At 47.2% G+C, this 12142-nt stretch overlaps 1 protein-coding gene across 1 annotated transcript in view; it reads left to right on the top strand.

Moving 5' to 3' along the window:
• LOC116977163 (calmin-like) overlaps positions 1–12142 on the top strand; it is a 64603-nt gene that overhangs the window by 39917 nt on the left and 12544 nt on the right. Inside the window, exons 7-9 of the mRNA XM_033027525.1 lie at positions 2267–2460; positions 6991–7073; positions 9493–10809. Coding sequence (XP_032883416.1) covers positions 2267–2460; positions 6991–7073; positions 9493–10809 — 1594 coding nt within the window. The remainder of the gene's footprint in view (positions 1–2266; positions 2461–6990; positions 7074–9492; positions 10810–12142) is intronic.

Consider the following 12142-nt stretch of genomic DNA (forward strand, 5'->3'; position numbering starts at 1 on the left):
TCTGAATGCTCATCCCCCCAACTCCGAGGTCAGGATGGAACCTGGGTCTCTGGCACTGTGAGGCAGCAACTCTACCGCTGCGCCACCGTGTCAGACCTCTTGTCCTCTCCACATCCACTCTATCCAGGCCTTTCACTGTTCAATAAGTTTAAATTTACGTCACCCCCCCCCCCCTCATCTTTCTAAACTTCAGCGAATTCAAGCCCAAACGCTCATCCATACGATACGATAAACTTTATTCATCCCCGGAGGTAAATTGTTCTGCCGACAGTCACGACACACATGGTACACGAAAACAAAATTAAAAGTGAAAACAAAAAGAGAAAGACAAGCGAGTGTTGTCTGGCTGCCGTGTGCACAGCGCCTTCACCGGAACGAATGAACAAACAAACGGACAAACGCAGACTTATCCCCTGGGCAGAGGATACTAAACTAGAGTGCCCCTCCCCCACTCCGGGTCCACATTGTCTTCCCCTCCCCCCCTCACGCACATCGACCGTGAGGCCCCACCGCCACCGAGGCTCCATCTGCTGCCGAGGCACCATCTGCTGACGAGGCTCCCACTGCTGCCGAGGTTTCCGCTGCTGCCGAGGCTCCTGCTGCTGACGAGGCTCCCACTGCTACCGAGGCTTCCGCTGCTGCCGAGGCTTCCGCTGCTGCCGAGGCTCCTGCTGCTGCCGAGGCTCCATCTGCTGACGAGGCTCCATCTGCTGACGAGGCTCCCACTGCTGCCGAGGCTTCCGCTGCTGCCGAGGCTCCTGCTGCTGCCGAGGCTCCCACTGCTGCCGAGGCTCCCACTGCTGCCGAGGCTCCATCTGCTGACGAGGCTCCCACTGCTGCCGAGGCTCCTGCTGCTGAAAAAGTTACTTTTATAACAACTAAACAGGTTCGCTTCTTAATAAACAGACACCACACAAACTGTTTGGTAGACCAGTTCAAAACTTTACTTATTATCAGCCGATGGAAGGGAGGAAGAACTCTAAGTCAAGTGAGCAATTACAGACACTTCACCATCCTCCTCCCCTTCGCTGAACAACAGAATGATATTGCATTATATAGTGTTCAAGAAGGAACTGCAGACGCTGGAAGATCAAAGGTACACAAAATTGCTGGAGAAACTCAGCGGGTGCAGCAGCATCTATGAAGAAGTCTGAAGAAGGGTTTCGGCCCGAAATGTCGCCTATTTCCTTCGCTCCATAGATGCTGCTGCACCCGCTGAGTTTCTCCAGCAATTTTGTGTACCTTTGCATTATATAGTGTTTCTTTGTCATCTTAGCACATTCCACAGACATTAGTCATGGTCAGAGGTACAGGAAAAGGTTTCTACAGAATGCATCACATCAAAGGCATTTTGTCACATGGTACAAGATATATTAAAAACATTGGCCATTTGGTTTACGACATTTTATCTTTCTACTTCTCTGGTTCCTCTCTTGTCACCTCCTCCCTCATAAACATAGGACACTTGGTTCCAGGCATCTTACATCAAAGAGATCAATCTAGCTTCTCTCTCGTCACCTCCTCCCTCATAAACAGGACATTTGGTTTACGACATCTTACTTCAAAGAGATGACTCTAGCTCCTTCTCTGCTTGTCACTTGGGAGACAATGTTATAGTATTTATTATCTCACACACCACAACCTGAGGCAAGCCTAATTTGAGACTAAATATAAGCTGTAAGCTAGCCCAGAAGCCAATTTAATATCTTCTTATATTTTTAACTAAAATTCGGCTTCATCACTGCTGCTGAGGCTTCCGCTGGGACCACCTTATGTGGACCCACAGGGTCGGCACAGTGACGCAGCGGCTGAGTTAGATAGATTCTTGATTAGTACAGGTGTCAGAGGTTATGGGGTGAAGGCAGGAAAATGGGGTTAGGAGGGAGAGATAGATCAGCCATGATTGAATGGTGGAGTAGACTTGATGGGCCGAATGGCCTAATTCTACTCCTATCACTTATGAACTTATGAGTTGCAGCCTAACAGCACCAGAGATCCGTGTTCGATCCTGACTAGTGTGCGGAGTTTGTACCTTCTCCACGTGACCGCGTGGGATTTCTCCGGGTGCTCCGGTTTCCTCCCACACGCCAAAGACGTGCATGTCTGTAGGTCAATTGGCTTCGGTAAAAATTGCAAATTGTCCCTGGTGTGTGTAGGGTAGTGCTAGTGTGCGGGTATGGCTGGTCGGCGCGGACTCGGTGGGCAGCGGGGCCTGTTTCCGCGCTGTGTCTTTGAACTAAACAGGTGTACGTGTTGTGGCGTGCAGGTACGGGGTGGCGGTGCAGGACTTTGGCAGTAGTTGGCGGAGCGGCATTGCCTTCCTGGCTCTCATCAAGGCCATCGAGCCCAGCCTGGTGGACATGAGGGAGGCCATGGAGAGGCCGAGCCGGGTCAACCTCGAAGATGCCTTTAAGATAGCAGCGGAGAACCTTGAGATCCCACCACTCCTTGAACCTGAAGGTAGGTCAGAGGTTGTCCCCACCGCCTAGGTCATTCGGTACTGCCTTAGGATGGATGGTTTGTCTGTAGTAATAATAATAATAATATATTTTATTGTCATTGCACATATGTGCAACGAGATTTGGTATGCAGCTTCCATCCGATGTCATAACTTAGGCAAGGCAAGGCAAGGCAACTTTATTTATATAGCCCATTTCATACACGAGGCAGACTCAAAGTGCTTCACATAAAAACATGTCATACAATAAAATGAAATAATAAAATGAAATAAAATAGAAGAATTAAAAGAAAATAAAAGCAAAATTAAAAATGCATTATAAAAAGTGCAAAAGTTAAAAGTGCAATGTAGTTCAGATTTAGCTGAAAGCTAAAGTAAACATAAAAGTTTTCAGTCTTGTTTTAAAAGTGGTCAAAGTTGAGGCAAGTCTTAAATCTTCAGGAAGTTAATTCCAGCTATTTGTTGCATAGTACCTAAATCCTGCTTTCCCATGTTTTGTATTTACTCTGGGAATCACTAACAGATTGGTTTCAGAAGATCTTAGCGGTCTAGAAGGCTTATATAGTGGAAGCATGTCAGTGATATACTTTGGTCCTGAACCATGTAGTGATTTATAGGTGAGCAGCAGGATTTTGAAATCAGTTCTCTGACATACAGGGAGCCAATGTAAGGATTTAAGAATTGGTGTAATGTGTTCAAATTTTTTGGTCTTTGTTAGAACTCTAGCAACAGCGTTCTGAACAAGCTGTAGCTGCCTGACAGTTTTTTTCGGAAGACCTGCAAGGAGACCGTTACAATAATCTAGCCTACTAGTAATAAAGGCATGCACAAGTTTTTCTAAGTCTTGAGCTGACATGAGTCCTCTTAATCTTGCTACGTTTTTGAGGTGATAGTAGGCCGATTTTGTTACTGATTTGATGTGACTGTCGAAATGTAAATCTGAATCCATAATAACCCCAAGATTTCTGTCTTTGTTTGAAGTTTTCAGGGACAGAGAGTGAAGGTGTTGGGTTACTTTAATAAGGGTGGTCTCGGTGCTATGAAGAGGTCGAAATCCTGACTGGAAGTTGTCATAGCAGCCAGTTGAAGCCAGGAAGTGATTAAGTTGCTGGAGGACAACATTCTCAATGATTTTACTTATGAAAGATAGGTTTGATATTGGTCTATAGTTGTTAATAATAGAGGCATCTAGGCTCCGCTTTTTTAAAAGAGGTTTAATAACTGCAGTTTTCAAGGCTTTTGGGAAATTGCCTGATTGAAGAGAGCTGTTAACTATTTGCAGTATGTCTATTGCTAGGTAGTCAAAAACATTCTTAAAGAAGTTGGTAGGTAAAGCATCAAGGCAGCAGGTGGATGGCCTTAGTTGTGTCACCGTTTCCACAAGAGTTTTAGAGTCTATGACATTAAAGCATGTCATCATTGCCACGTTACTTTTGCCTAAACAGGGTGGTGATCCAACATTTTTGTTTGAAGCGGAGATATTGATGGCACGTCTGATGCCTTCAATATTATCAGTATAAAAGAATGCAAACTCATTGCATTTCTACGTGGAATGGAGTTCAGGTGGTATTTGTGTTGGGGGGGTTGGTCAGTCTGTCAACAGTTGCAAATAGGGTTTTTGCCTTATTAGTGTTGTTGTTAATGATATTGGAGAAAAATGTTTCTCTAGCACTTTTTAAGTCTAAATTGTAGGCACGGAGGCTCTCTTTATAGATGTCATGGTGAATATGAAGTTTTGTTTTCCGCCAGATGCGCTCAGCTTTCCGGCATTCTCTTTTCTGGGCTGTTACAAAAGCAGATTTTCTCCAGGGTGCCTGTTGCTTACCAGAAATCGTTTTAACCGTAACAGGTGCAATGACATCTATAACTTTCACAATTTTGGAGTTAAAGTTATCTACAAGATCATCAGCAGAACATGGGTTTAGAGGTGGTAACAAGGAGATGGCATTTTTAAAGAGTACATTAGAATGTTCATTTATATACTGTTTTTTGACAGTATTTGATTTTGTCTGTATGTCGGGAATAAAAGATATATTAAAGAAAACACAGAAGTGGTCAGACTATGAAGGATCAGTCACGAAAATATCAGAAACATTGAGACCCTTTGTGATAATCAAGTCCAGGGTGTGCCCCTTACAATGAGTAGCCTCTTTCACATGTTGAGACAGTTCAAATGTGTCTAAAATAGTAAAAAATTATTTTGCACCCTTGTCATTCAAATCATCAGTATGAAAATTAAAATCACCAGTTATAACTAGACAGTCAAACTCAGTGGAGATGCTAGACAATAATTCTGTAAAGTCATCGAAAAAATTTGCATAATATTTAGGTGGCTTGTAAATAATTAATAGGAGAACTCTGGAGGAACATTTCAATACAACACAAAGGTATTCGAATGATGGAAAATCACCAATTGACATCTGTTTCCCCTGAAATACATTTTTAAATATAGCAGCAACCCCTCCACCTCTTTTTCCAGATCTACATACATCAAAAAAGTTATAGTTGGGAGGAGCTGTCTCAATCAGAATGGTTGCACTGTTATTTTGTTCTCGAGGAAGGGTCTCGACCCCGAAACTTAAACAACTAATAACATTTAGATACCCCGAGAAACATAAAAAAAACCAGTAAAACAGTGTAAAGTGCAAATGTGTCTGTGCCGGGTCGATGTGCGACGTGACCATCCGAGGGAGACAGTTCATGGGGGTGGAGGACACTCAGCAGGGCCAGTTCAGAGCAGCAATAGCTCTGGGGATGAAGCAGTTCCTGAGTCTGGAGGTGCGGGCGTAGAAGGCCTTGTAACGTCTGCCGGAAGGTAGGAGTTCGAACAGACTATTGCAAGGGTGTGAGGAATCGCTGTGGATGCTGACGGCCTTCCTGAGGCACCGTGTAGCGTTGAGGTTCATAAATTGAGATCAGGATCAGACACAGAGTGAAGCTCCCTCCACACAATCAATTCCACAGATTCAACACCCTCTGACTAAATAACGGGTCAGTCCCACTGCGCCAGTGCCGGCTCTGATTCGGTCTGTACCTTTTCATATCTCTAATGTCCATCACCCCTGACTCTCAGACTGAGGAAAGGTCTCGACCCCGAAATGTCACCTATTCCTTCTCTGCACTGAGTTACTCCAGCATTGTGTGCCTATCATCCCGCGGTCTAGGCATAAGCTCAAGGGGCGACCGCGCCTTTGCGGTTGCAGCTCCTAGACTGTGGAACAGCATCCCTCTTCCCATCAGAATTGCCCCCTCCATCGACTCCTTTAAGTCGAGACTTAAAACTCATCTTTACTCTCAAGCCTTTCTTGACGTCCTCTGAGGGAGGGCTATATGTATGTAGTGATGTTTGGACTTAATCTATGAACCACTGTTGTATAACGTTAGTACCTCCACCAATGTAAAGTACTTTGGCCAACGAGAGTTGTTTTTTAAATGTTCTATAGAAATAAAAGTGACTTGACTTGACTTGACCTTTCTGAAAGTTTTAGCTGTTCACACAGCCCGTCCTTGAATGAATGAGTGAGTGAGTGAGTGAGTGAGTGAGTGAGTGAGTGAGTGAGTGAATGAGTGAGTGAGTGAATGAGTGAGTGAGTGAGCGAATGAGTGAGCGAATGAATGAGCGAATGAATGAGCGAATGAATGAGTGAATGAATGAGTGAGTGAGTGAATGAGTGAGTGAGTGAATGAATGAATGAGTGAGTGAATGAGTGAATGAATGAGTGAGTGAGTGAGTGAATGAATGAGTGAGTGAATGAGTGAATGAATGAGTATGAATGAGTGAGTGATGAGTGAATGAATGAGTGAGTGAATGAGTGAATGAATGAATTTAGATGAATGAATGAGTGAATGATGAATAGTGAGGAATGGTGAATGATGAATGATAATGATGATGACTGATGATGACTGAATGATGAGTGAGTGAGTGGTGAGCGAATGATGAGTGAGTGAGTGAATGAGTAATGGTGTTGTGAGTGAATGAGTTAGTGAGTAGTGAGTGGTTCGTGAGTGACGTGAAGTGGTGAGTGAATTAATGAGTGGGTGAGTGGTGAGTGAATGAGTGAGTGAGGGCTCCCGGCACGCCGTGGGAAGGCGAGGCCACCAGGTGGGAGGAAGCATTGTGGAGGGTGGTATCATCTATCGCTGTTCCTTCTGTACACTCAGTATCGTGAAGATAGATACAAAATGCTGGAGTAACTCAGCGGGACAGGCAGCACCTCTGGAGAGAAGGAATGGGTGACGTTTCTTCAGACTCAAGAAGGGTCTCGACCCAAAACGTCACCCACTCCTTCTCCCCAGAGATGCTGCCCATCCCGCTGAGTTACTCCAGCATTTTGTGTCTATCTTCGGTTTAAACCGGCATCTGCAGTTCCTTCCTACACGGTATCTGGTGAAGGATTCCTTGGGCTATGGGGAGAATCGTAGTCACTCTGATATGTGGGTGGAGCACCAAGGCAAATTCCTTGTATGTGAATACTTGGCCAATAAACGTATTCATTCATTCATTCATGTTGACCATCTCCTTTTCCCTGTAGATGTGGATGTGGAGCGGCCTGAGGAGCAGTCCATCACCACCTACGTGTCACAGTTCCTGGAGCACTTCCCTGACATGGACGAGGTAGGAGATACGTGCACCAAGGCAAATTCCTTGTATGTGAATACTTGGCTAATAAACTCGGCACTGCAGATGCTGCTTTATACAAAGGGACACAAAGCACTGGAGTAACTCAGCGGGTCAGGCAGCATCTGTGGAGAACATGGATAGGCGACGTTTCAGCGGGTCAGGCAGCATCTGTGGAGAACATGGATAGGTGACGTTTTTGGTCGGGACCGTTCTTCAGACCGAATGTTGGGGGGGTGGGAGAGTAAGAAAGCTGGAAGAGAGGAGAGGCAGGAGGTCACCCAGGTTTCTGTTAAACCTTTTCCCCCTCACGTTGAACCTCTGTCCTCTGGTCCATTACTCTGGGTAAAAGACTGAGCATTCACCCTGTCTATTCCCTTCATGATTTTATACACCTCCTGACCACGGGTGCTATCTGTACGGAGTATGTACGTTCTCCCTGTGACCACGTGTGTTTTCTCCGGGTGCTCTAGTTTCATCCCACACTCTAAAGGTGTACAGGTTTGTAGGTTAATTGGCTTCGGTAAAATAGTAAATTGTCTCTTGTGCACGTCAGAGAGTGTTAATGTGCGGGGATCACTGGTCGGCGCGGACTCGGTGGGCCGAAGGGCCTGTTTCCACGTTGTATCTCTAAACTAAACTAATCACTATATAGACACAAAATGCTGGAGTAACTCAGCGGGACAGGCAGCATCTCTGGAGAGAAGGAATGGGTGATGTTTCGGGTTGAGACCCTTCTTCAGACTGATAGTCGGGGGAGAGGGAAACGAGAGATATAGACGGCGACACAGAGAGATATAGAATTAATGAATGAAAGATATGCAAAAAAGTAACTATGACAAAGGAAACAGGCCATTGTTAGCTGTTTGTTGGGTGAGAATGAGAAGCTGGTGCGACTCGGGTGGGGGAGGAATGGAGAGAGAGGGAATGCCGGGGCTCATTGAAGTAATCAATATCATAGATACATAGAAAATAGGTGCAGGAGTAGGCCATTCGGCCCTTCAAAACAGCACCGACATTCAATGTGATCATGGCTAATCATCCAAAAACAAAACCCCATTCATGCCTCCACCCCATATCCCATGATTCCGCTTGCCCTTAGAGCTCTATCTAACTCTCTTTTGAAAGCATCCAGTGAATCGGCCTCCACTGACTTCTGAGGCAGAGAATTCCACAGATTCACAACTCTCTGAGTGAAAACGTTTTTCCTTATAGACAATAGATAATAGGTGCAGGAGTAGGCTATTCAGCCCTTCGAGCCAGCACCGCCATTCAATGTGAGCATGGCTGATCATCCCCAATCATTACCCCGTTCCTGCCTTCTCCCCATATCCCCTGACTCCGCTATTTTTAAGAGCCCTATCTAGCTCTCTCTTGAAAGCATCCCGAGAACCTGCCTCCACCGCAGAGAATTCCACAGACTCACCACTCTCTGTGAGAAAAAGTGTTTCCTCGTCTCCGTTCTAAATGGCTTACTCCTTATCTCAGTCCTAAATGGCCTACCCCTTATTCTTCAACTGTGACCCTCCTGGTTCTGGACTCCCCCAACATTGGGAACATTTTTCCTGCAATCCCTTAATGATTTTATATGTTTCAATAAGATCACCTCTCATCCTTCTGAATTCCAGTGAATACAAGCCCAGCCGCTCCATTCTTTCCTCATATGACAGTCCCGCCATCCCGCGAATTAACCTAGTGAACCTACTCTGCACTCCCTCAATAGCAAGAATGTCCTTCCCCAAATTAGGCTGTCAACATACCACTGGGGTGGGTTGTCAACTTCTCAAGTGAAGCTTACAAAACCTAATCTGAGGAAGGACATTCTTGCCATAGAGAGGGTTCACCAGACTGATTCCTGGGATGTCAGGACTTTCATATGAAGAAAGACTTGGCTTGTACGCGCTAAAATTTAGAAGATTGAGGGGGGGATCTTAAAGAAACGTACAAAATTCTTAAGGGATTGGACAGGCTAGATGCAGGAAGATTGCTCTCGATGATGGGGAAGTCCAGAACAAGGGGTCACAGTTTAAGGATAAGTGGGAAGTCTCTTAGGACCGAGATGAGAAAATAGTTTTTTACACAGAGAGTGGTTAATCTGTGGAATTCTTTGCCACAGAAGGTAGTTGAGGCCAGTTCATTGGCTATATTTAAGAGAGAGTCAGATGTGGCCCTTGTGGCTAAAGGGATCAGGGGGTATGGAGAGAAGGCAGGTACAGGATACTGAGTTGGATGATCAGCCATGATCATATTGAATGGCGGTGCAGGCTCGAAGGGCCGAATGGCCTACTCCTGCACCTATTTTCTATGTTTCTATGAAATATGAGATGCTGTTTCTCCAACTAAGCACTGTTCACCTTGAAACGATTCAGGGTACATGTTTGGCCAATAAGTTTACTTGCTTTGTGTTTCCCGACAGAGTGATCTTCTAGGAGATGCCTCTGAACCTCCTCTGGAAAACCCTTACGGCAACACTGGAGCTGCACCCTCAGATCTAGCTGTAGAAGCAACCTATAAGAGCCATGAAATGGTGCGCTACAATGTGTTCAACGATGACGCCTCGCCGCCACGCAGCCCCAATGAGGATGTCCACTCCTCCTTGACCAACGAGGTGTTCCATGTCCAGCCGTTGCGCGGGGAAGATGATCGCCCCCATGTTCTCACGGGTGGAGTTCCTTCCCAGAGAGAAGCGACTTCCCCCCCGGCCATCCCTCAATCCAATCGCTCACACACTCCGTCTCCTCGAGAGAGGGAATCCTCATCTTCGCCTCTCCACCGCAGGTCCTTGCCGCCTAGCCCTGGCGCCACCGAAGCAGTGGAGGAGATCTACGTGGTGTTACATCCAGTGAGGAGGAAGTCTTCGATGGGTGAGAAGATACTGGTGTTGGATAAGGACCCGTCTTGCCCGACCCATCTCTCCCCGGATGACGGGTCACCAGGTGCGGCAAAAACCGCTGGCTTTGGGTCTGGTGAAACTTCTCAACCTTCTGGGTCAGGGGCAAGTGTCTCCTCCCAGGAGGACTCCACGGACGAAGCAGCCACCCTCTCTTGCGGCTCGCACCACACGCAAGGCCTGTCGTCGTGTCCCGAAGCCCTTCTCGTCGGCGCGGGAAGTCCCGCCCGGCAGCGGACCGTTTCGGAGTCGTGCACGCAGACAGAGGGGAAGCAGTCTCCCCGACAGCACCAGCTCTTCCACCCGGCCTTCTTCAACGAAGAGAAGCTGTCGGTGATCCCGCACAGCCTCGTCTATTATCCTCATTACAACGTGCCCGTCTCCGAGGTTCTGGAAGCTTACTCCGTTACCGACGGCGGCGTTAGTCCTCAGAAGGAGATCGACGCCGAGCTTCACCACGACGAAGAGTCGTCGCCACTCACGGACGAAGCTTACCAGTCGTGTTCCGAGCTCGGCAGCGCCTTCTCGCTGCAGGGGCTGAGTCTGACCATCTCGGACTACACTCTGTACTCCCCCGACTCTGATGGAGCCGGCCCCTGGAATGACTCCACGCTCCCAGAAGCCGGAGCCAACACCCAGCCAGGAACTGAGACGTCCAAATGCGTGTCTGCAGCACAGACGTCTGCTCCCCTTCAGTGGCCCGACGTGTTTCATGAACAGCCCGACACAGACGGCGTCAACGGGCGTCGGGATGAAAAGCCTTCGGTACCAAAGGATGGAGATCCCGAAGAGTCTCGGGGAGATGGTCAGGATGATGAAGAGGAATGGCGTGAAGAGGCAGAGGTAATATTCTTGGGTAGACAAAAATGCTGGAGAAACTCAGCGGGTGAGGCAGTATCTATGGAGCGAAGGAAATAAGCGACGTTTCGGCTCGAGACCCTTCTACAGACTGATGTGGGGGGGGGTGGGGGGAAGAAGAATGGAAGAGGCGGAGACAGTGGGTTGTGGGAGAGCTGGGAAGGGGAGGGGAAAGAGGGAGAAAGCAGGAACTACCTGAAATTGGAGAAGTCTAATGTTCTTCATTACATAACAGACTAAATAACAAGGTCCAGTGTGCAGCTTTGTAAAACCAACAATCCTCGTGTGTAGAAAGTGTACAGCGTAGCTCTTTGGTCTTGGGGATGATTCAGCATGGAAACAAGCCCTTCGGCCCATCAAGTCCACGCTGCCCAATTTATTGTCATGTGCAGCAAACAGACAATAGACAATAGGTGCTGGAGTAGGCCATTCGGCCCTTCGAGCCGGCACTGCCATTCAATGTGATCATGGCTGATCATCCACAATCAGTACCCCGTTCCTGCCTTCTCCCCATATCCCCTGACTCCGCTATCTTTAAGAGCCCTATCTAGCTCTCTCTTGAAAGCATCCAGAGAACCTGCCTCCACCGCCCTCTGAGGCAGAGAATTCCACAGACTCACCACTCTCTGTGTGAAAAAGTGTTTCCTCGTCTCCGTTCTAAATGGCTTACCCCTTATTCTTAAACTGTGACCCCTGGTTCTGGACTCCCCCAACATCGGGAACATGTTTCCTGCCTCTAGCGTGTCCAAAGTACAGTGAAAAGCCTTTTGTTGTGTGCAATCCAGTCAGCAAGAAAATTATACATGATTCAATCGAGCTGTCTACAGTGTACAGATACAGGATAAAGGGAATAACGTTTAGTGTGAGATAAAGTCCAATTAAAATTCCCCACTGAGGTAGATGGGAGGTCAGGACCGCTCTCTAGTTGGTGATAGGATGGCTCAGTTGACTGATAACAGCTGGGAAGAAACTGTCCCTGAATCTGGAGGTGTGTGTGCGTTTTCACACTTCTGTACCTCTTGTCCGATGGGAGAGGGGAGAAGAGGGAGTGATCAGGATGTGACTCGTCCTTGATTATGCTGCTGGCCTTGCCGAGGCAGTGTGAGGTGTCGATGGAGTCAATGGAAGGCAGACACAAAATGCTGGAGTAACTCAGCGGGACAGGCAGCTGGGGAGGGGGAGGGGAAGGAGGGAGAAAGCAGAGGTAATATTCTTGAGTAGACAAAAATGCTGGAGAAACTCAGCGGGTGAGGCAGCATCTATGGAGCGAAGGAAATAAGCGATGTTTTGGGTCGAGACCCTTCTACAGACTGATGTG

This window comes from Amblyraja radiata, chromosome 9, assembly GCF_010909765.2.
Source record: "Amblyraja radiata isolate CabotCenter1 chromosome 9, sAmbRad1.1.pri, whole genome shotgun sequence".
Classification (NCBI taxonomy): domain Eukaryota; kingdom Metazoa; phylum Chordata; class Chondrichthyes; order Rajiformes; family Rajidae; genus Amblyraja; species Amblyraja radiata.